The sequence below is a fragment of the Achroia grisella genome, unplaced genomic scaffold (assembly GCF_030625045.1).
Source record: "Achroia grisella isolate CSIRO2021 unplaced genomic scaffold, CSIRO_AGI_Agris_v1 utg534, whole genome shotgun sequence".
Classification (NCBI taxonomy): Eukaryota; Metazoa; Arthropoda; class Insecta; order Lepidoptera; family Pyralidae; genus Achroia; species Achroia grisella.
Genome location: NW_026712920.1, coordinates 1,659,861 through 1,686,712, shown reverse-complemented (window position 1 = coordinate 1,686,712; position 26,852 = coordinate 1,659,861). Strand labels below are relative to the sequence as shown.

The 26,852-nt window shown below is 33.1% G+C and overlaps 1 protein-coding gene across 2 annotated transcripts in view; it reads right to left on the bottom strand.

The window, feature by feature from the left end:
• Positions 1-26,852, bottom strand: part of LOC131847450 (max dimerization protein 4-like) — a 356,124-nt gene that overhangs the window by 45,334 nt on the left and 283,938 nt on the right. For both annotated transcript variants that reach the window (XM_059197037.1, XM_059197038.1), the window contains exon 4: positions 18,264-18,378. In XM_059197037.1, the coding sequence (XP_059053020.1) occupies positions 18,264-18,378 (115 nt within the window). The remainder of the gene's footprint in view (positions 1-18,263; positions 18,379-26,852) is intronic.

The window sequence follows — 26,852 nt, the reverse complement described above, 5'->3', positions numbered from 1 at the left end:
TTTGAACAACTAGAGATAGATAGATATATCTTTAATCTCAGAGGTTTCCTTTTATTTAAATAATAATAAAAATAACCCAGTGTAATTCACATCAATAAAAAGTATAAATCCCATCTAATTCCAAACTAAGCAGAGCATACGTTATATGTATTAGACAACCGATAGAACATTTTTTTAGAAATCAATCAAATCACAAACAATTATACTCAAGAACAAAATTTTTGTACCGCTCGAGGAATCGAACCTGCGACCATCGGAATTCAAACAGTGTTAAACCGCTACACCACCGAGGTCGTAAATGGAAATAACAACCTTCGCTTATATACATGGACAGTAAACGATGCCATTCGTGAAAAATAAGTCATGTAACACGCAATAAATGTTTTACCTTACTATTTAAAGAGGAATATTGTTTGAAATTAATTTATTTATTTATTTTCAAACGTACAAATATTATAAAGTTGATTGTACATTGGACCCCGATCTAGAGGAACCTGCAGCGCGGGAGTCCACAAAAGAATTGCCAGATGATTATTAACTATTACAGATCAGCGAGTAGAGTAGATTTGACATATCAGACGAATTAAGATATTTTAGTTTGATTTGATAAAAACATACCAGGTCAATTGTTGATTATATAAAAATTAAATTAAGTAAACAGAAAACAAAATAAAATAAGAAGAGAAGAGAAGAGAAGAGATATATACAATTCTGGAAACAAAACCGTACATTTGACAAAGAGACCTCGATTGATTTTCCTGTGTCCTTTAAATTGGGTTAATTACGTACGATTTCAATTAGTGTCAATGAAAAACCAATTTTATTTATAGGTACATACATGCTAAAGTAATAAATTAATTGACCTAATAAATTAAAGACAAGCATACGTTTCTATACAATGTATTGTCTAGGATTAGAATTTTATCAAAATAAGCCATCTAAGTAGGTTTAAAGAATATATTCACGGTCATAGTACGAAATGGGATCGGTAGAGAATATATCAATACCGATGATAACGAGGCATCGAAATTAACTAATGGGTTATTCATCTTTGGCTGTGCGTAAAGAAATTATTGTCACATAAGGCTAGCCGTATGGACGTTTAAATTGTTTTTTATTTTAAGAGCGCTAAAATAAAAAAAAACTTTTTGGGGAATGACAGCACTAATTTTGAAACATATGTACTAAATATTTATGTATATATACAAGCTTTTTGCCGCGACTTCTTGTTTTTTAGATAAGTTAAAAATAGGCAATATTAATCTGTTTTTCACGCCTAACACATTTTATAACTTTTATTAATATTACAAACGCGATTGTTTGTGAATATGGATGGATATTTGTTACTCTTTCACTTAAAAACTACTGAACGGATTTTGATGAAACTTCACAGTAATTTAGCTTATATATCAGAATAACATATAGGGTATATTTTAAAAAGATATTATGGTAATGGAAATTGGATTGGAAATTGTTAATTATTGAAATATAATGATTATACTTTAAGTGAGTGTAATGCAGACAAAGGCACGAGTTAGCTAGTATTTATATACTTGTTGAATTAAAACGTCCCGTTTCATTAACATGCTTATTTGTAGCAATTTTGTCGAAATTATGATACTTCTTTAATATATTTCAATATTAATAAATAGATATTATTCAGAAATTCCATAAGGCCGTCAGTAATTGTTTGTCATAAAATCCTGGCGCCTGCCGAATGGACTATCCGTTTAATATTAAATATTATATCCATATGGGGTCAGATTATGACAAGAAGTAATTTTCTATCGTATAAATATTTCTAACTAATTCGAATTTCTAAAAATCGAATCTCCTATATACAATATATATCAATTCCATTGGTACTAAAGAACCTAAATTATAATATTTAAAATAGGAACGCAAAATTTTTTTATTTATTTTTTCTCTTGGCAGGAATGTTTAAAAACAATACAAATTACATTGGCGCCGAAAAATCTAAATTCTAAATTTGAAAATTGAACGCCTAATTCAAAATCTACGCGTATAGTCGCATACTAATATTACATTTAGATTTTTCGGCGCCAATGTAATTTGTATTTTTTTTAAACATTCCTGATGTTTAAAAAAAATACAAATAGCATTGGCGCCGAAAAATCTAAATTCTAAATTTGAAAATAGAACGCCTAATTCAAAATCTACGCGTATAGTCGCATACTAATATTACAAACTAGTTTTGATATACAAAAAAAGCAATTTCAAAGCTTTGTAAGGTCTAAATAAGTTACGTAGAAAATATGATATTCAAGGAAATATATTTTATTCATATTGACATCCCAATTGTGCTCCATTGAGATGTGTGACAGTATCCTATGAATCAATCACGACGTAATCCTCACGAGTAAAATGACAGCAGCCATCGATTGTCAAATAGTATGACAATCACGCGTTTATATACTTCCGGAAACAGTACTGAGAATTCTAGAATGTTCTATTAGTGAAGGGAATAAAATAGCGGTGTTCACGTTCGCGGTTAGTCAAACAAATTATGACCTTTATTAGCAGGACGTAATTATAAAATGAAACATTTTATGTAACTACCGAATAAAAAAAGTCTAATAAAATGTAGCAGAAGCATTTCGATCTTAAAAAAAAATTAGCCGTTTAGGAGCTATGTCATAGATACAAATGCGCGCGCTTTATATACGTCAAAGAGTATCAAAAGCCGTTGCGTAGTTTCGAATAGATTAGCGAAAAAACATATAGATCAAAAGGGATTTTGCTTTATACTAGTCACCACATCATTATATTTAATTAAAAACATATCCCATATAAAATTGTGTTACGTCACAATGTCTGGTTACAAAGTAAAATGATCCTCGTTATATGAATACCAAATACAGCAACGTCTGCGGCTTGTCACTCACAGACACGAGATAAATCCTCCAGCGCCGATAATGGCGGATGGCGATGCGGGAAAACGTATATTGTATTGTACTCGCGAATGATCAAATCGAATATCCCCACAAAAAACACGTATAGAACATTTCGAACAACGTTCTATTTTAAAAAGAAATACGTCTTAATGATTTAAATCTAATTATGTGTCAATTTTTAAAATTGGAATCTATATTTTTTTTAATTTAGAATAAAATATTTTCGGAGACAGAAAAAAAAGTTTTGTATCAACTGTATACACTTTTTTAATAAAGTATATATGTTGTTAATATATACATAAATTCTGAAAGTTTAGTCCTCAAAAGCAGGTAAAAAAGTACTTGCACATATTTGTTTTAAGTGCTGGGGACTTAGAACAAATATGTGCAAGTACTTTTTTGGAACAAGATTTCAACACCACGGATGGTTGAATAGATTCAATTTAGATTTCATTTTTGTGAGAGCTGTGAAAACTCATAAAACGTAGTGTTTATTTGCTCAGAGATACTGTTTTATATTTCTCTGTGGCATCGCCATAGGCTATTACACATTAATTTTTAAAAATAGAATCGAAATTTTTTAGAATTACTCAATTTGAAAACTGTTTCAATTTGAATAATAAAAATTTTAAAAATGCACATCTGCCTGCGAATAAACTTAATTGATGCGGGTTTGTATATACAGATAACACTTTCAAATTGAATATATGCCAAAAATAGGTATATTACGAATGTATGTCCAAAAAAATGTCTCTATGTATTTATATCAGTTGTCTAGTATTCGTAATAAGCTCTGCTTAGCTTGGGACTAGTTGGCGCTGTGTGAATTGTCTAAGGATTAAACACTAAATGAAATTGTATTATATTATTAATATTATTTCATACTAATAATATAATATATTATAGAGAGAGTGAGACGATAGTGAGGATAATAATAATAATAATACACACACTCATACACTGCACCTACGTCCGGTGAAGCTGTAAAGGCCAGCTGCGGCCAACAGCAGTAGAGTAGTCCGAAAAAAAAACACTGCACATACTTTGTTTCGGCCCGTAAGTGTGGTAAAAAACAGCAATAGCTGAGAAATTGCGAAAATAGTGTAAATAATAATAAACAGTGTGGTTGCTCTTGAACCAAAATACAGCTTACACTGCAAGCTGCTTGTTGGTTGAAATGGGAGAAACTGAGATCCACTAAGACGATTTTTTAGAGCCTACCTCTGGTATAAAATAGAAATTAATGCCTACACCAACAAGTTGAATGTCAAACGATTTGACCAGATGTCAATTCTCCATCTGAATAGCAATGGTATTAATCAGGGACGTAATTAACTTTAGGGCAGCGCGGATCTCGGGTTACTGATGTCGGGACCTCTGGTAGCACATAAATATCGACGGCAAACCTAATTAGGGTGCTGTTGCAAGGAAAAATGTGGCCAATTGGTATGTGGACATAGCAGCATAGGCGGAAGCGGAGTTCATATGTTTTTTTTAATATTCTTGGACATATGAGAAATAAACTTAAAAATACTTAGATTTTTTTTTATAAATATATACATAATAGACATAAAAAACACCGAGACCGTTACAAACAATCTTACTCATAAATACAAATGTTTTCACCGTGCGAGGAATCGAACCCGCGACTATCGGAAGTAAAGCGTTCACTGAAGCCGTCATATATGTATATTATATATTATATACGTATATAAACAGAAAAGCAAGATTGTTTGTTTGGTTCAACGAATTAATCACAAGAATTGTAATTGTAATGTTTAATGAAATGTTCCATTTGGTAAAAATGTCATGATTATTTCGCTCACAAATATATACATCATAATATGAAAAACTGATTTCCGAAATACGGTTACTTACTTCATACAAACTTTAGAAGTAAGAGACGTTATAAATAGCTATATTAAATATATAAAAATCAATGTTATTAATATAATAAACGCGAAAGTATGTGAGTATGGATTGGATGTTTGTCACGCAAAAATTACCAAATTGATTTTGATAAAACTTTACTATAATGTAAATCATACGTCAAAGTAACATACAGGCTAAGTTATAAGGATATTAAATAAATTAAGTGAAATAATACATAGAAGAATAAATGTTAAGTAAGTATAATACAGACGACGTTGCTCGAGTCAGCTAGAGTATATATTACTGGTGTCTTAAGAATGCGAAGAATTACAGTTAAATTCTTAACAGTTTGACCCGATATTTCCGTAAGGCTCTGTTCTCTCTTCCGCTCATTCACTCTGTCCACGTATTCTAGCTGCCGCCTTCCTTGGCGTAACTAAGGACTAAAAGTCCACCAGAATATTCCAGACTTACATAATTTCTACTTGCAAGATGAGGGTCAGTTTGCCTCGAGTGCGCAGTGAAAGACCAATTTATTGACGAACTTCCTTATAGCTAGAAATAGCCTACGTTTTCCGAATAAAGAATTAAGAATTTTCGTACACTAAAAATCATCTATAAAAATTTAAGTGTTCGTTCGGAATTTAAAATAACAGCTTTTCACTAAGTGCATTATTAGAAAGTATGTAAAATAAATAAATTTGAGTCATTTTCTATATTACCTTGCTGTTGACTTTTTACTCGCAGATGGCTAATTTTATAAGGAGTAACGTAGGTAACTTTTATATTAGAATTATTATTAATTTTAATAATAAAAGAGTTTAGTTCAACGCGAACAATTTTATTATTATTATAATAAAACTAGCTTTTGCCAGCGGCTTCGCTCGCGTTAATTTATCCCCATAGGGGTGGAATTTATCAAAATCCTTTCTTAGGGATTGCCTACGTAGATGTATGATTGCAAAGTCTCAGCCCGATCGGTTTAAAACTGACAAAGTTTTATACAAACTTTCATCTCCTATTTTATCCCCTTGGGGGTAGAATTAATAAAATCCTTTTTTAGCGGATGCCTACGTCGTAACATCTACCTGAATGCCAAATTTCAGTCCGATCCGTCCAGTGGTTTGTGCTGTGCGTTGATAGATCACTACGTCAGTCACCTTTGAGTTATATATATTTAGATTCGGACAAGGCGAAAACTGTTTGAAACATGTACTATCTATTTGTGTGTTAAGGTTTTACAACAGTTAAAAAATGTAATATAAAGGCTAAAGAAAGGAAAGAAACGTATAATGTAGTAAATCAGTTAATATGCTGAAAATTGTCTACATGCCGTCTATTATTCTATTAATTAAAAAATAAACAAATACAATATTTAAATTGACAACAAAAAATATAGATGCCTACAATAATCATTCTTAGAACGTTGTATTAATTTTAAGATAATATATGTACACCCCTCTTACACGCCTAAGAGGTTTTTGTAATATGTATACTCAATACCAAGCTTTAGCTTTCAGTATCTGTAAGAGTACATCCAATACAATATATAACCAACTCAAGTAACCGATAAGCTGTGGCGATGCAACTCAACTTCTAAAGGCCACAGGCTCATATGAATTATTTAAGAGCCGACCCGGCTCGCCTTATTCGGAATAGATCGGTACGTTTTAATAGTGAACGATCGTAACGAACGAATCCAATTCAGAACTGATCGATTTCGCACGTTGTTCGGATTGAAATTTGATGATTGATTCTATCTTATCTTGGTAATATTATAAACGAAAAAGTTTGTGAGTAGTTGTATTTGCCATCCATCCAATGGCAAAAACAACTCAACGCATTTTGGTGAAACTTAACAGTAACAGTAGCTTATACATTAGAATAACACATAGGTTATAAATTTCAGACGGGTGATAACGCGGGTACAGCTAGTCATCAAAATATATAAAATTCTCAATTATGCATTACCCGTGTCATTGAGAATTTTGTTCTATAAGACATAGTCCTTTATGAATGAATGATTGAAGAAGTTCATTCTTCTTCAATCATTCATTCATAAATTAATGTGTATGATCCAAAATCATTCACAAATATCGGTTCCGAATTAGGCAATGGGTGTGACAATACATCAATAGAGTGAATTTAGAATTTTGAAATTTATTAAAAAATTTTTTATGTAATATGACTTACTCATTTTATACAGATCTCGGTTAAGATCCAGATCAAGAGAAAGGATTAATTCTAGTCCATACTAAAATTGTAATGAGAAATGTTTTGATCGTTTATATTAAGTAATTACAGGTTGTGTAAATTACATATTTATATAATATATAGATATAAAAATACTATACTATTTATAATTAAAAAAACACTGCTTCCAGCACTAAGCTGAATCTAGCAATTTCATTAAAATGAATTAGTGTTCCGTATTCACAATAGAAAACGCTTGATTTCAATCGCAATCGAATGTAATAAAGACAAAAACACAATAAATCACTCCACTTGGATAATCACAAAAGTTTTCTACGCGAATCGACTGTCGATTCATCGATAAAGCAAATTAGTATCGAATACGGAATAGCGTTGCGATCGTAAGTATATGTTTACGACGCGCGAACCAATATCGTATTGAGATCGACGGAAGCATTTATGACGAATAAGAAGGTAATAAATTACGGAACCACCCGTAATAGATGAAAAGCGAATACTTTTATTATCAATCGACTCTACGACTCTTGTGAGAACAATATAGATTAATTTAAGAACAGTGTACCGTTTTTTTTTTTTTAGAGGATGATAATGGAATGGTGCACCCGCCTGCGCTAACGGTTTACGCTGGCGGGGTACCAGTGGAGGATGATAGGATGAACATGAAGTCAGATCAGTTAGCCCATCGTGACAAATTCACCGGAAATTTATCACGATGGTTTCCAGGGAGAACCGCGTGGAGGTCGACCTGACATGGTACATTGCTAGCAATGGGATCATTAGTCCACATTACTAGCAATCACCTTCCCCCCCAGTGTACCGTTTCGTTAACTATAGATTCTACAGCTTTAGTGGTCTTGGGGTTTAGCACACTGTAATGGTCGCGGGTTCGACTCCTCGAACGGCACAAACATTCATTCATGAGTATGATTTTTTGTATCAGTCTGGATGTTTTCTATGTATATTATTACAAAAAATATATATCTACGTATATAAATTCTCCAGTACCTACAACACAAGCTCTACTCAGATTGGGACTGATGGTACTCAGATTGGGACTGATAGCGCTGTGTGAACTGTCCTGAGATATTATTATTAACAATAACAGTGAGTAAGTAGGACGTGTTTTTTTTAAAGTTATAGGTAAAGTATTTAGGTATTTCGTCTTCGGTATTTGATACGATACAACGATATTTATGGAAGAATGTGTAAATATTTTCTCTCAAATATCAATGAATGAAAGAGCTACATGAGAAGAAGAAAAGGCGTGGAGACTTCAATGCTACGATAAATAATTAGTCGTATACGCAGTCTTACTCTCCTTCCTGCTCTATTAATTACGGGAATCGAATTTGTGACCATAAGCAACATACCCGCTAAACCACCGTCATAAACGCTAACTTACGCAGAATTGCGTAATCCCATTATCAAATAAAGTTATGAACAAGTCGCGTAAATAATTATTCAATTCTCCCCTCAGCTATAATAGTTGTAAATTCCAGTGAAGCCAACAATCGAGATTTACAATTTCCGCGGGCTCGTGAGGGAGCGGGGGTGGTTACACCGAGGGTTGTTGGGGGGCGCTAATCGGAAAACTTACTTATTTCGCCGCCCAGCGTTTCATATACATTATAGTTTGGGCGTCTAAGTAATGGCTCTGGCAGATTTGAGGAATAGTTTCGGCTTCATTAAGCATCGGATGTTAAATATAAATATAGCGCTGGTAATACGTATAGGGCTATTTTAAATTTAACGCAGTTATTTGTTAAGTAAAGGATGCGTGATATAGTTTGATTATTTGGTTTACAACATGATTTAAATCCAAGTGAATTGTTGCGGGTGAATAATACGATGTTGCTGGTCGAGACGATGTATTTTATAGATGATAATAAACTGACAATGTGTACATAGAAATAATGATCTTATATACTAAATAACAATAGGAAAATGTAAGGTGGGGTGACACAGTTTAGATACAGCAGTGCCTAGTAGACAATATTGAATTTGTCTTATTAGACATTATTAAATGCAATTATTATTTTATGTATCTAGGTGACTGTGTCCCATAGATATTCCCCCCTTGAGAGAAAAAATATATATATATTACACATAAAAAAAAATTATAAAAGTTAACTGTAAAATTTAAGATATTATGCACTTTTGTAACAATAAAAATTCATTATACCCAAATAACGACGTAAATCTTCGACTGTCGTGGGTTTAGGGTACTCGTCGATTGCTTGCCATTTTTCTTGCGTTGGTTTCATCCCTTGGCTCGTTATATGATAACCAAGAAAATCTAACTCATTTGTGAAGAACTCGCATTTGCTCATATTAATTGTTTGCGGCGAATAATTTGATTTCGCTAGCGCTCTCTGCTTGTTTTTTATTCATCGAGATTTTTGCTCCGGTGTCCACCAAAATTCTATAGCCACTGTTAGAGTCGGTTATAGCTAGGCGGTTAGACGGATGAACAGCACAGCGTTCCGTCTTATTCTGCATCGAATCTAGTTTTCCGACTGTTGTCTATAGGAGCGCGGCATGTCACATTTGTATGCCTTTTCTTTATATTTGCGATGATATAATATAAATAATAGTCATTTTTCTGACTACGCAATGACCGTAGGTGCGAATTTGACCTAGATCGGTAGTTGCTGCGTCTGTTTGTGTGTGGCGAGCGCTTTTCGCGTATATCAGCAATTTCTGATCGCAGTGTCGCAATTAGTGACGACAGGTGTGCAATGACGTCGGCGGTGACTGTTGGCTGTACTTTTGTAGACAGCATTTTTGCTTTATTTTTCCAGTTTCAATTTTTCGTCCAGAGATTATATCCAGCAGGCAGTTGTGTTTACTGGGGGTCAGTAGCACGGCAGGATCCTTGTTGCGCAGTATGGCCAACGACTTTTATGCCTCTTGAATTTCCGAGCCGGTGAGACCCGCTTCTGGGAAGCCGGTGGAAATGTGCAATCGTTGGTGGTGCGCAGGATGCCGTCAGACAGAGATCTCTTGTTTGATCTCGTCGTTTTCCCAGGTATCGTCTCGACCACGTCGGCCAGATCACGTCGGGCAGATCACGTCGGGGTCACCACTGTTGCGGGTAAATAGTACGATGTTGCTGGTCGAGACGATGTATATTACAGATGATGATAAACTGACAATGTGTACATAGAAATAATGATCTTATATACTAAATAACAATAGGAAAATGTAAGGTGGGGTGACACAGTTTAGATACAGCAGTGCCTAGTAGACAATATTGAATTTGTCTTACTAGACATTATTAAATGCAATTATTGTTTTATGTATCTAGGTGACTGTGTCCCATATGAATTATAATCAGATACCAAAATGTAGTTTGTATACAAAATTTTAAAGGTAAAATAAACAACATTTATTTAGAAGAGCAACAGGCAAGTTTATTGGCAATTCCTTTCGAGCAGAAGCTGCTTGTAGAATGAGTGGTAAAATAAAAAAATATATATAGCATAGGGGACAGATGAGCCTGCGGGTCATCTGATGATTAAGCGATTACCTCTGCCCATAAGCACCCACAACACCAAATGTAAGTGTTATTTAAAAGTTATTAAATAGCACGTACACTTGTGAATACATTGATTTTTTTTGTAAATGTATACATATTATACATAGATAACACCAATACCGAATACAAAATGTTAGTACCGTGCGAGGAACCGAACCTACGACTATCGGAAGTAAGACGGTGTGCTAAAACGCCAGACCACCGAGGCAGTCATAATAATATGAGTAATAAAAAAATACCAGATTTTTACAAGCTATAATTTAATAAGATATGTAATTTGGCCGAAATATAATGATAAATGTCAAGTTTTGGCAATATTCAATACTCAAAAATCATTTCTTCATGTAGGACATTTTAGCCGCTTGTTCAGAAGCGGTCAATTTTTATACATTATAATTTTAATGTTTTCCCTACCGTTCAGTTCAGTATATAGATCCAGTTGGCATAACGATATGGCTGTATCAGTTTGGCGCTGTGTGAATTGCCCTGGGATATTATTATTATTTCATTGTGATCAAACTTTTTGGTTTGATACTTCTTGGGAGTTTAAACATGGCTTGATAAAACGATAGATACAATAATAAGTGTATACAACATTGGCTACACTGGGAATACTCGCATATTCACTTAGAAGTTACAAATCTCTGCGTTCCATCAGACGACCCCTACCCCCTGCCCGCCGCCCGCAGTTAGCCGGTATCAGGAACGGGCCGAGGCTATCTGATCCCTTCATTAGGCGGGTAATTCGTGTGTTATCGCCGACTTGCTGTTGCAGTGGCCATGTTGTGACGTCATTATCGCATTCTGCCACTGATCGTGTGAGGGGCGCACTTTGGCCTCGAAAGTTTGTAAGCTGCCTTAGTCTCAAGTTTGTCTTTGCCTGCCATAAACTACTAAATATTCTGGAAAGTATAATTAATTATTATAAATAATATTTACTATCTTACTAATTGTTTGTGTGTATGGATAGATGTTTGTTGACTTTCACGCAAAAACTACTGAACGGATTTTGATGAAACTTTACAGTCGTATCTTATATTAGAGTATCAGAATAACACATAGGCTGTAATATCAGGGTCAGCTAGTAATATAATAATAATAATAATAATCTCAGGACAATTCACACAGCGCCATCTAGACTCATGTTAAGCTAGCTAAAGCTCATGTTATGGGTACTAGATAACTGATACAAATACATAGATATTTTCTTTTCTAAATACATACATATTATACATAGAAAACACCCAGATCGATACAAACAATCATACTCGTGAATACAAATGTTTGTGCCGTACGAGGCATCGAACCCGCGACCATCCGACATAAAGCGATTTGCTACACCGCTAGACCACCGAGGTCGTCAAAATATCAATATATAATATATAAATACATTTCAAAATGTGTTTTTAAAAAATATCAGTTTTGGTATTCATTCCCATTAAGATTAATCTATGTATAAGCAATGACTATCACTTAACATCAGCTAACCCACCCAGATGGATTTCGAATCCAGTGGGAAAAATAATATGTCATCATAACTAGTCAGTGAAATTACAGTATGCAGAATTACATTCCGTGCGGTGAATATTGTCGTGCCTAGACCAGTACGTCCCCTGCCGCAATGTACCTCGTTGTAATTAATAGCGACGCTTTGATAAATGCGTGTACAGGTTTCCGTTGTGTCATGCAATACACGGCGGGCCGTGCCGAACGTCTGCTTGACACAAAAAAAATATTTACGGCCCAACTTTTTGGATTACATATTTCATTTTCAAGGATCGTATGTTGGAATGTCTGTTAGCATTTTTGTTTGTAATAAGAAATAACTTAGGGTACGGTGTTAGAAACCAGATGATATGCATAGATAAACGGTAGGTAATTTAATTGAAACTTTACTTCAGGTAGACTAGTTTTTAGTACAATAAAGGATAGTAGCATATCTGTATCTAAGCTTTTTCTATTGCTTAGCAACTTTTTTTTTATGGATGATAATGATATGGTGCAACTGCCTGCGCTAACGGTTTACGCTGGCGGGGCACCAGTGGAGGATGATCAGATGAGGATGAGGTCAGGTCAGTTAGCCCATCGTGACATATTTACTAGAAATTTATCAGGATGGTTTACAGGGGGAACCGCGTGGAGGTCAACCTGACATGGTACATTGCTAGTAATGGGGTCACGAGTCCACATTACTAACAATACCCTTCTCCCCAGCAACTTGCTTTGTAAACTGTATTTCTGCTTAAACTGATGTGACTTCTGTTGTATATATATTTTTACATATTTTATTTGACAGATAGTCGAAACTAAGGAATGTTGAAAGACAGTAAATTTTTGTGTATAAAGATTTATGTGGAAAAGATATACGTTATCTGTGAATATAACGAATGTAGTGACTGAATATGTAGTTGTGTGTTTGCGTATATTTCTATATGGGAACACCTGTAAGTGGTCCTCTCTGATTTAATTTTATTTATTACTATGTTTTTAGTCTTAGTTATCCGAAAATGAATAAAACAAATAAATATGCTTTGTATATGTTCGTGGGCGTGTATTCAATTTTCAGAAATGTGAGTTTTCCGTAAGATTGAAGTATTTATTCCGTTTCATCATAATTCAGGTTCTCGAATACTTGTGGTGAGGACTATGTTAAGTTATCACAGCTCATTAAGTGTTGCTACACATCAAGTTATGATTACTAAACTTATCAGACACAATATAGCTCACATATATGTGATGTACGACCCACTCAACCTTCTGGGGTGGACTAATGTCGCTGCCGAAACAAAATGAGATATTTCATGTCGATTTGTGCAGACATTGATGTATACGAGCGACATAGAGTCGATGGATTAGAAATACAAATAGAAATAATCTTTATTCAAATAATTTTAATATAAAACATATGAAAATAAAGTCATATTCTTTCATTTCTACCTCTCATTCATTACAAGAAGATTGAGGATACTCGCGTGTTGCTCTTTTAAATACACACTGTTTCGTATATTCTTAAGAATTTTGTGTGTATAAAAACTGATAAAGCAAAGTTGGTATAAATAAATGAATAGTAACTTGTGTAACAAAATAAATTAGTTATAGTTATCAGAACGACCAGTCCCTACAAGCAGCACGAGTTTAACGGGTATACTTACTTTTATTTAGTATCGAGTTTCTTGGCTATTTTCTGAATTAGACAAATTTCAGACAGCACCTGACGTTCTCATAACACTTTTTAATTTTCTTTTATTTCCTAGTTCAGAAAATAGTCTCAGACAAGAAACTCAAATGATTATCAAGATCATATCAAGAAGATATTTGCGCTTAGACAGAGCAAGAATATTGCGTGGTAGATAGATATGCTATAATTTATTATACAGCTACCCTTATTTTATCTGTATTAATTGAATTAAGCATCATTACAAGTTATAAAATGGTCATGTTACTCATGAGGAACGTTATGGATACCTCTGGTATACCAGACCGAACAGCCCAAGAATGCCTATGGGAGAAATACATGGCTTAAGCGTATAAGGAAAATATAGAAGCATTTTATCAAGTCATGTTTAAACTCCCAAGAAGTTTCGAACCAAAAAGTTTTTTTACCTTGAAATAATATGCGTAATGAAAAAAAAAAGAGATTCCAAATTCAAATTTCCCTCGATATTTTATTCGAGGCGCGAATATCTCTTCCCCATAAATTTGTATGAGTATTTTACAAACTTACAAAATTATTTGAATAATACCTATGTGAAAAAGACGGAGAATTTGAATAACATAGACATTGCTTACTATTTGATTCGAATATTATTATTAAATCGAGTGCTGCTTGGTCTGGTCTACAGGCTCATATCACTACGACTGATTTCATTTTATTGTATATTTATATTTGACCCAAAAAGTTAGTGTTGGTTGGTAGTTTGTATTCACACGTTTCGACTTGTAAATGTAAACTTACAAGGATTATATAAAAGAGCAACACACAAGTTTCTTGCTCGTTTTTCTTGTGATGAGACAGCTTTCCGAAGGAGCGGTAGACAAAAAAATGTTACGACTATTCAAAAATGCTTAAATTAAGTTTATTTGAATAAATGATTTTGTTCTATTCTAATTACTAAATGCGAAAGCGTGTCTGTTTATGTATTTATATCAGTCGGCTAGTACTTATAACACAAGCTATGTTTAGCTTCGGACTACATGATGTTGTGTAAATTGTCTTAGCTTACGTATTTTTTTCTCTCTTTTATCTATACATATAAAAAAATTGGAGTGTCTGTTTGTAATACTGAAATAATCGTGTTTTACTACATGCATATGAATATAAATACGGTACATACACCAAAATAATATTTTTTACAATTTTTGTCTAACTGTCTGTTTATACCGGCTAATCTCTGAAATGGCTGAGCCAATTTTGATATGGCTTTTTTGGAAGGTACCTGATGTAATAATGAGTAAATTAGGCTACTTTTATTTTAGAAAAATAAAGTTCAATTCCACTCGGACGAAGTCCCGGGAACAGCTACTTTGGTATAAATTTTAATATTGCTGAGTATGTATTTATATATATCGTCGGGTAATTTCTGTGTATACTATATCAGTCTGGATACTTTCTATGTGTATTACGTATATACATATATATATATATACTTAATAAAAATTGCATTTAAGTATACTATTAGTTGTCTAGTAACACAAGCCCTGCTTAGCGTGAGACTAAATGGAACTGAATTGGAAAATTCAGAGTTAGTCTCAGCGCCATTTAGAACACAGACGACTTTGCACGAAGTCTACCTAAAACAAAGTTATTATAAATCTAATGATAATAGTGATAAAGTTGTAAATCGCTTATCACATAAATTCGCAGCTGTGGCAGCATACTAAAGCCAAAGGCACAATGGCGTAGTGACGAATGCGCGCCGCGTCCGGACTGTCCGGCATGTCCGGCCATCTCTCATACCGCTCGGACGCTCGCAGACAATCGCTTTATGTGTCCGAACTGTGAAACGATACTAGTGGCGTATAATGTTTGTCTTGCTATAAATTTGTCTGTCATTTTGATGCCCATTTATTCATTTCTAGTCATAAACCTCACAATATTTATACACTAGCTGAGTTCGCGGTTTCACCCGCATGAAATTATAGCCTATGTGTCATTATGCTGTATAAGCTATACTACTGTAAAGTTTCATCAAAATTCGTTCAGTAATTTTTGTGTGAGAGTAAGAAACGTCCATCCATACTCACAAATTTTCGCATATATAATATTAGTAAGATTATATATATATTAGGTCACATATAGAACCACCGCCATACACATCATAGCCACGGCGGAACTTAGACTCGTAAATAACGCGATATTTTAAGTTTTCCATTTTGTAAACTGAGTGACGCAAAGAAAAAACTAGAGATGGAAAAAACATATGAATTACGGTTTTCGAAAAATAAATGCATGAGCTGTATAAATTTGAAATTGGAATTCAAAGAGGAGATATTTGAGATCAAAGTGGTCACGGTCAGTGGTGATCACGACAAAACGCCAATTTCATACGTAGGGACCTAACATATCTATATAGATATCTATCTCTTATCTATAATACAATTTAGACTCTATATCAATACTAATGTTAAAAAGGTAGGTTTTATTATAGGTTTCTTTTGCAAAAGCCTTTTAATGTTTTATAAAAATAAAAGAACTCATTTTGAAAATAGAACGTCAATCATAGAAAGGCGATAATGTTTCTTTTTTATAAATTTATGCACATTATTCTTCTCGAACATTCCGCGGTATCACCAATAAATATATCAAGTGTACAAAACGATTTTATCATTTTTTTTAATATATATAATACAAACAATGATTTTGTTATGGGTCGATCATATTTAAACTCACGACCCTTTTGGGTGTAACAGGGTTGTATGTATATGTATAGTCTTTACTAAAAGTATATATAACTATCTAAATAAGGTAAGTAATAAAAGAAACCAATATATTTATCCGGTTAATTTTACTCATGTGTTTACATTATTGAAAATCAAAGTAAACACAAGCAAAAACAGCAATATTTGTGTATTTTACGACTCGTAGTGGAGGCGATATTGCCGGAGTTGGTTTATACGACTTATTTATCAATATCAATATAATAAAGTACTTGTTTGTTTGAACTGTACAAAAGTAACTAGCAGTACAAATCAAATCAAAATAACTTTATTCGTGTAGGTCTATTTCTGACTCTTATGACATCGATGGAAGAAAACGGAATAGTTGTACTTAACTTGAAAAATTTAACTTTACACAACTGTTTAAAAAAATCATAACTTACATATATATTTATAGAGATAGAAAGTTTAATATTGATTAAATACATATCAATTTTCAATTTTTTAAAAATACTGTGGTTACGATGTTTTGAAATAAAAGAATCTGAAAGAATTCTTGTAATGTTGGGTTTTTAAATTACGATAATTTCGGATAGTTCCGTCGGTATATCAAATGTGTCCGTTAGTTTGGAGGACTTTCGAATTAAGAAGAAAGATTCTTAATATATAAAGAATGAACCATACAAAACATTTGTTTCAAACAAGTTATAACTTTGACGCGTCGAATAGAAAAAAAAACTCAATCAATTGCAATTTTTTTTTGTTCTAATAATTTACCGATATAGGCTGAAATGTAGACCGTTTTGTCTTGATTAAACCTTTTAATTCTATTATAAGCAGCAATTGTAACAATTCATTATTTGAGAGAAATAAAGATGATTAATATTAAAATCTGAACAAAAAACAACAAAAAAATGTTAATTATAATATATCCACACAAGACAGAATAATAAATATTTTTTACCAAAATATTCCTTTCCTTATTGAGACAAACTCGTCCGTATCATCCCTAAGCGGGAACAAAGACGCTCCATTCCGCAACCATCGCAATCCAGAGTAATGGCGACAACAGAAACGTTTCCATGCAAAAAAAATGACATAACGAACGCTAAACAGGAAACCTGTCCGCGACATCAAACTGTAGTAACAAAGCATTTTCCATTACCACTGAAAGCATACGCAACTTAAAAAAAGCGCCTCCGGAGAGTGGCGGTCCCAAGGGCTCGGAGGTGCGGCGGGGAGGGGCCAGGAAGTGGCGGGCCGGAAACGGCGCCGGGCGGAAGCGTGCGAACCCTTTACGCCCTTTGTTTATGGAAGGTTCTTCTAACTATTGCGTAGAACGGGAAGTCGGCAACGACACTGACTTTAAGAACTTACCCTTTGTGGAGTTAGAAGGGAACTTCCATAGGAATATTCAAATAATATTGCTATCGATTTCAATTAAATTAAACTTCGTAGAAACAGATTTTGTCAAGATGTTGTTAAATAAAATTTGTTCTTATTAAACAGAAAATAAAGTACAATATGGTGTACGAGTATAATGTGTCATTATTCAAGTTGATCCTTATACCTCAGGGCCTGAGGTGATCAAATTACAAACATATCGTTTCAAGACAAGGAAAACTTTGTAGCGTGCTTGAGATTTGTACTCCACGAAACATTTAATAAATATCTTATTTACCTACTAGCGATAGAGTGTACTGTTACAAAAGTAAAATACGTTCTGAAATTATATTTATATACATTATAAAAAAAAATTTAAACGTATATAAATGACCTTAAACAAGTTTGTTACCTATAACGTTACTTTTACGTTAACAGAATTAATTAATTAATGAAATTGTTACCTTTATAAATCTTTTGGCTTTTGTTAATAATCCTAATGTGGTGTGTCGTGATGCTTCAGGGCCTAGTGGTACCATATCCTTAAGTTTTTCCAAGCAGCTTCTAAGATGTGCTCTCCTGCAACAAACAAAGAAATAACAAGGTCAGATAATGATATTGGGAACTTGGTAACTAGATATATTGAGTTGAGTGCAATGATGGCGATCTCATCCGTCATACTCGTGAACGGGTACTGCTTGTGGGGAATGGTCACTTCTGATTACGAATACTGATTACAATAGCATATGGTGGTCACTCTATTCTCTCAAATTTGAATTTAAAAATGAATCTGTATTATATATATTGTAAACAAGTACAACATTTATTTGAAAAATTACGAACAGAGCATCAGTTATTCTCATCTCGAAATCATTCCGAACTAACGTTAGATTTAACATATCAGAAGAGTCTGTAATAGCCTACATGAATAAAAATATATTGAATTGAATTTATTTTTATTTATATATTCGCAGGTGAAAAAATAATTTTCCCATTTTTCTACCCTTCGAAGCGTCCCCATCGTGTAGTGACCAGTCCCGTAAATTGCAAAACATCTTAGTCTATGAGATTGGTAACGCAGCGGGGTAGCAAAGGGACAATTCGAGACGCCCCTATGTTTTTCTTATCTATACCCTTTATCATCAGACGGAGTGCGCCTTATTCCGAATACTTTAATATAAGCAGGTTGTATCAGTGACTTGCTTTCTAGAGCAAACGGTACTTAATTATACTGGCCACCAATAAAAACGTGTGGCCATTTAAATTTCACATTTATAAAAAAAATCCTTTAAAGATAAGAAGTGGAAGTAAAAGGACGTGTTTTTTCTATTTTAAAATAAAAAAATTACTGAATTAAATGATTTATTATAAATGTTTTTAATAAAATATATACTCTAGAGGTCAAGGCCAATAAAGTGTGCTATAGGCACATTGGGACGTTTATGAGAAAAGTGAGTAAGTTTGGATGTTCGGAGTGTGAAAGACGTCTACCTAGGCGAAATCATATTTCTGTTCCCTTATCTAATATTATTTCTTTTCTAAAATACAGTCCACTATCGATTTTTATTTATTCTTTGTACGGATACTTAATCTAACACGGAGTGTCAGTTTTGTTTGCTATTTTCAGTAGTAAAATAAATATTTACTGTAAATAAACTGGCTTTAAAAAAAAGTAATTCAATCGAGTTTCTTGCCAGTTCTTCTCAATTGGATCTATGTACTGAACTCGACGGTAGGGAAAAAAATATAATACATAAATTTGACGTTCATAAGTGGGTAAAATGTTCTACGTGAATAAATGATTTTTGAATGTGAATTTACTACTGTTTCTTACGGTTACATCCGTAATTTATTTAAAGAAAAAATGGGAGTTGCGCTTGGTTGTTGAAATGCCGCATCGACCGGATTACTTAGCATTACTTGTGTTCTTTTAGCTTCTAAAGGTTGTAGCGTGATGTTAAAAAGCAAAGCAACGGGAAACAAGCTAATATATTACGAGTATATACGTGAACAGTACCACAGGCATCACTTTATCATACTACGCACGTGATATTCATGCGTTGTCATTCTCGAGAACTAGTATATTCGATGGCCTCGGTGGTTTAGTGGTTACACCGCGGGTTCGATTCCTCGCACGGCACAAACTTTTGTATTCATAAGTATAATTGTTTGTGTATTCTTAAATATATTTGTTTGGGTGTTTTCTATATATATTTGGTATGTATTTACTAAGAATGAAAATGAAAAATATCTATGTGATTTTTTCAGTTGTCTAGTATACCCATAACACAAGCTCTACTTAGCTTGGGACTAGATGGCGCTGTGTATAGAGGTACCGGATAAGAAGAGTTTGTACAAAGTTTATATAGGTAGTTTTTAACATACAAACAAACGCTTTGGTTTTATATTATACTATAGTTTTAGGATACAAATAAGTAAAGGTACTGTCCGTCCGGATATCATTTGTCTGGGTTCGAAGGCCAGCCATTTCTCCGGCCCTCGGACCTAAATTGTGTTTCTTATTTATTTGTATGTTCTTTCCAAGAATTGGCTAGCTCTAGCTGTCTAATTTTTTAGATATAAAAAAAACTAGTTTATTACAAGACAAGGAAGCCATTTATTGTCTAACCTACGCAACGGTCCGTGTTACGTTATGAATAACATGGAAAGTTATATACCTTTATTTCACAGAACATTTCTGTTATATTTTTTGTATAAAAGAAATTTGACGGCTTCCGTAGTCTAGCGGTTTATCACGCCGTTTTACTTCCGACGATCGTGGGTTCTATTCCGCGCACGGTGCAAATTTTTGTATTCATGAGTATGATTGTTTATATGTATTTAAGCAGTAGAACGATCAATTTTAAAAACATTACCTAATTAAATATTAGTACAAATGGCCAATACAGCTGTAGAATGTTTAAATATAGATATGTATATCTACCAGATTAACTACGGATCCAATATCTATAATAGCTACCTATAATATATATAATAACAATGAATACCATACCTATAATAGCAATTAACTTAATTTTTTTATACGTAAATCAATGCCATTCGTTTCTCTCTACCTACGCCGTAAGGGGAGCTAGCGTGAAGATAGATAGAGCGTAATACATACGTAAAATACATACGTAAAAAAGTGTAACATAAAGTTATATACGTTGTAAAACATATATAATGTAATAAAGACAGCTCGTTACGTAGACGGAAAGTTTCCAATTTATTACTAATGTAGGTAGACCTATATTCTTAAGTGCAGCAGTTAATATTGCATTACAAGCTATTATGAATTGGTAATTTGAAACGAAAGATTCAAGTATCATTATAGAGCATACGGCGACTTTCCCATGGCATAATACAGAGAGGTAGTTGGTAAGTCAAGTTTTAGTTACTTCGTCCTCGGGCGAAGCAAATTATTGAGTAAAAACAATATATACATTATGTATGCATCATGACTAGGACCCTCGCTGAACACTGCAAGCTGAATAAACACATGGCGAAATTAGCTTAACATCAATCTGCAGATTTTGTCAAGCAGAAGAGGAAACGCCACTACACATCCTATGTGGTTGTAGCCCACTCATGCGTTAACATCTCCTTTGGAAAGTTTTCACTATATCCCGAGGAGATAAAAACCAACGCTCCTAAGAATATCCTTCAATTCTTATCCCTCATGGGTCTAGGTAGCAAACTTTGAATAAGGGCGAGCACAACAGATGTATACAGGTTGAGACCTGTGTTACAGGTAAAGTAGCCCAAACCCCCAATAAAAAAATTATATATGTACTCCCTTACTTGACTCAACCCATCCAGGAAAAACGATTGTCATAAGTGATTTTAAGATTGCAGAGGCATATCTTTCTGGTTACTTTCTGTGGTTAGCCACATAAAGCAACCAGATAGATATCCCTGTGGGTAAAAATATACTTATTCAAGAAATTTGCTTGTTATATTACTACTGAAGCAATCTTTGTATATATTTGTCTGCGAAATGGTTGATACAGAGGTACGCCTCTGTATGCGGTAGTAAAAGTATAAGAGAAAAGGCAAGATATGGTGTCAATGCTCCCTCTAATATGGCTGAGTGCAACGATGTTTGGGTCATCCGTCATACTTGTGAACGAGTCCAACTTGATTTTTATAATGGTACAAGCTTAGTTGAGAAGAATAAGAGCTGAATTTCTTCTTAGTACTTCTTGGTTTGAAAGCATTCAAACTAACGGTAGATTTCGGTAGGTGTTACATGATAACGTGATATCCGTGTTGTTAATGTATACGATGGTTGCTACATATCTCATATTGGTTTGTCAGGTTATTTGTCATTCCAATTATATAAAAAAGTATTTTGCGAACAAATTTTAAGGTAAAAAACATACAATGATCTTAAGAAATGAATGAGTACAATGGAGGACTTATATCAAAAGAGGAATTTCTTCCAATCATCTTTTGAATGACGGAGAGCAATTGTGGAGTGGTGGAAACAAAGGTTTATAAATAAAAACATTGTTATATTTTTTTTATTTCAACATGTACTCGTATATTTTATTATGTAAAAGACAAAATAGAGGTAATATTAAACCAGTATTTTGTTCTTCTAGTGACATTAAGATGGTTCTCATTTTGATTATATACGTATACATTATGCCATATCTTCGTCAGTTCTGAAACGATTACTTTTTGAGATCAATATTTAGTTTCTTTTTTTTAGAATCTAAATCGCTGGAAAGCGTTGGTCGCGAGCAACGCAGGACCGATCGTCATGGAGATTATTGGGGGAGGCCTTTGTTTAGCAGTGGACGTCTTCCGGGCTGAAATGATGATGATGATGATGATTAAACTGTAGAAGGTCAATATAGGATTATATAAAGAGAAAATGTAAACATTAATGTCTGTTTGACTAAACTGTTAAATGTTTCAGCAATTAATGAAGTAAAAACAAACTGAAAGAATTGCTTTATCAAAGCGTTGTAAGGAATACTTTTTCGCTATAAATCACGGCCGCTGTCCACACCCTGGGGCCGTCCCTGGCTACAGGTAGTAAATAACACAATCGGATTGTACTACATAGGCAGTAAATACGGGAGCCAGTATGCCCTGGCTATAATTTTGCCACTAAAACCATATTACATTAGGTGGAAGCGTTCTCCCGTTTCAGCACAAACGAAATGTACGCCGCGCCGCAATTTGTGGCTGCCGGTGCCCCTACCATGGGTCGTAGTTACGTATACGAATTAATAAACTCCGAATATAATTACATATTATTAACAAAAAAATTATGGGCTCGATGCTATAGTGGCTAAGCATACCGCTTTAATAATGATGGTCGCGGGTTCGATTCCTCGCACGGTACAAACGTTTGTATTCATTAGTATAATTGTTTATTTGATCTGAGTGTTCTGTATGTACATTAGGTAGCTATGTATATTTAAAATAAAGAAATATCTAGGTATATCAGTTGTCTAGTACCCTAAACACTCATTATGCTCTACCTACCTCAGGACTATGTGTATTGTCCAGGGGAATTATTAGTATTATTAAAATAAGTCAAAATCATAATTTTCTATTTTCAAATCTCGTCTCAGGCCGTCGTAATTTCGATCCTCGTTTGAATTGGACGAAGGATGGGGCGGTTGTGGGTGTAATAAACCTTTTTTTAATTGTTACGATTATTTTAAAGTGATATAAGTTCGAATTAACGTAGTAGTGGTACAAATAAGCTTAGTTAGCGACAGTCGACACGACAACGTTTCCCGCGCGCCCTGTGCGCGCAACTGCCTTATTCCGCTTTGATGGTACACCTACTAATTCCAATTTCATTTTTATTATCGAGTATAAAGGAATTGTTTCCTTGCATTTATTCTGAAATTAACGTTCCCTGTTTTCCTTAATTAGAATATAACAATGTTTTTTTATTTTTTTAATGAATATATCGGTTGTAAAACAACACAGTTTGTGACGGTTCGCCTAGTACTCATTTTAGTTTTAACGTCATATTTTGCATAAAATGGGCGATAAAAGGAAATAACAATAAAAATGTACATATTAAAAATATTCACTTCAAAAATTGTATTTGATAACTAAACATAGAATAAATTAGCATATATTCCGTTATTTAATTGACAAAATAATTGTAGTAGAAGCATCGTCTTATTTGATAAATAAAATACATAAAATAAGTTATATGTAAAATAGTACAAAATATTAAATAAAATCAATATTGTGTATTTAGCTTTCAACACCAGAAAAAGGATAGTTCGCTATAACTATCTATAGGTATAACATGTGTATCAAAATAAAGCCATTAAAAATTGTTAAATGCATATATGTAAACATGGTTACTAGCAGAAAAGACAATAGGGCGGCATCCTTTTGTGTTCGTCAAAAAGAAGGCCGACAAACACACTATCTACAGATATTACACGTGTGTTAAAAACAAAACTATTAAGAACTGTTAAATATTTTTCTGTAAACATATTTACTAGCAAATAGGACAATAGAACGGCATCCTTTGTGTTTAACAAAAGAAAGCCGACATGCATGCATAGGATGTTCCAATTTACTACGTTGTAAGAGATCATGATTTAAATAGATAAATAGAAAACGACTTCTAAGGAATTAATTGTATTGAAACATTAGTTCAGGTTTTGATAATAGAAAGGAATTTATTAGAATTTCATAAAAACACAGTATGTAAAATAATAGTATCAACAGAATGAGCGGTTATATATGAATACTAACGTTTATCTAATTATAATGATTTATTAAGTAAATTATAAATTACATTTCTATTTTTATTACAGACTTTAATATTAATTACATATTATATATGTGTTTGCGATTTATTATAATGTTATATCAGCATTAAATTAATAAACAAGTAAATATATTATGTAAACTCGGTAAATGGTTGTTTATATTTTATATAAGAAAAATATTTGTAAAACAAAATAAAATTTAGGATAAAGAAAAGTGTTACAAAATAAATTTAAAAATCATACTGTATAATTAGTGTGAAATGCCTAAGAACGAAGTTCTCACGTTGAGTTATGTTTAGATATATATATTTGGCAAAAACAAAGTCGATAGAAGGTTGTTAGGAAGGATGAAGAATCAAAAGAAAGGTTAGTCGTCGGCGAGCTTCCGTAGGAGTAACAAGTGTATATTTAACTTTTTTACTATTCGTAAATGAGGAGATTTTAGTAAGTGATTTTAATACTTTAATATCCGTTCTTGTCAACATATTGGTAAGTCATTTTAATTCTTTCACTTTATTTATTGTGCTCATAATATACTGTATGTCTGTTTTCATTTGACTGTATTATTGGGATATGTTAGATAAACTGCCAAGTTAATTAGGAAATGTACATGTGTTTATTTATTTTATGATTTGCGTGGAATTAATATGTTGACGAATACATTGATTTAGTTTAATTACTTATAATATAAAATTTAACGAGCATGATTTATTTGTGTCTTTCTTATATTACGATAATAGTCTCAATTTGTACCTAAATCTGAGTTATATTGATTTATTTTCTTTAGTTAGGTTAAAAGGTTAGGAGTTTAATATTAAATGTGTATATTTACTCGTTAGATGCTAATGAATGTAATTCTGTTTTTTAACAGTTGTTGATAACTCTGATATTTTATATGAGAATTATATTAATAATAAATTTACTACGACTAAACTAAAAGTAAATTAAGGAAGTTATAGTAAAACCCTATTATACTTATAATGATGGCTAATAATAGTTCAGTTACTTATCAAAAATAAATATTTCATTCACTTATTTCAACTATTTATTACTTATTTCAAATATTTCATTATTCACACTAAATGTCTTGCTGTGTGGTGTTCCTTGTTTGGGATAGTAAATTACGTTTACTATTTCGAATATGTATTACATTACACGGAAGATGTAGTGAGAGGAAGATCCTTGAGTCTTATATATATTTTTGCTGAAGGCTTTATTAGAAGGAGGCAAATGTTTGTATCGATGAATAAACTATTGAAGTAACATTTTCCAATAATTTATGATGATCAAATGTGAACCGTAAATCTCTATGGAGACTTTAGCAAGTAAATGAAGTTATAATAAATAGGTTGTGGAAGTTTTTATCAGGAGGAGAGAGAGGCTCAGATCGATGAATCTATGATGAAGTCACATGTTCCATCATTTGAGGAGAGATGAGTCAAAGCTCGTAATGAAGGTTTTAGACCACGATCCCTGTGGAGATTTCTACAACCAATAGGGATTTCTATTTAGTTGATAACTGAGTGGTTATCTAGGACACACACCCTAAGTTTTATCGTATGCATGTTGTATGGCTGGTGTATCAATATAGAGATATATTGCTACTCTGGATATGCAGCATTGTGTGAGTAAAGTTTAGGACGCATTATATTTATTATATTACAACTTATTATACACTGCACAAATTAAATGAGTAATTAATAGACGAATTAACCATTGAATATAATTATATTAACCAGCAGAAGCAATAGCAATGCGGTTCACTATGACTTCCTTATAGATATATCTTGCATTTCATAAATAAAGGAATTGCTAAATTATAATATAGAATTATTATATTGAAGTATAAGAATGCATTTATTAGATCACCACATTGAGATTAGTAATATTAAGTGTATATGCACTTAATGTTGTAACAACCTTTATGTTAAATATATTTTATATGAATAGCATAAATTAATAATTAGGGTTGTAAGAGATTACATTAATATATATGTAACTGTGAATATTGTAGGCATTGGGGGGTTTATTAGATGAATTCTGGGAGGTTCCCAGAAGTAGTGAAGGTGAGTGTTAATGCATTCTAAAAGAGCTCTTTAAACCTACACCCGAGTCACAAGTCTCGGGCACCACTTGTGGTTCTCTCCCTGAATCATCAGTGGCCGGTATGAAGGCTAATCGTCATCATAACTAGTGGGTTTAATAAACATGTACATATAAAAGTATAATTGCTAATTAAGCCAGTATTATAATAAGACTATATTGTTTCTTATTTAATAAAACTACAATGTA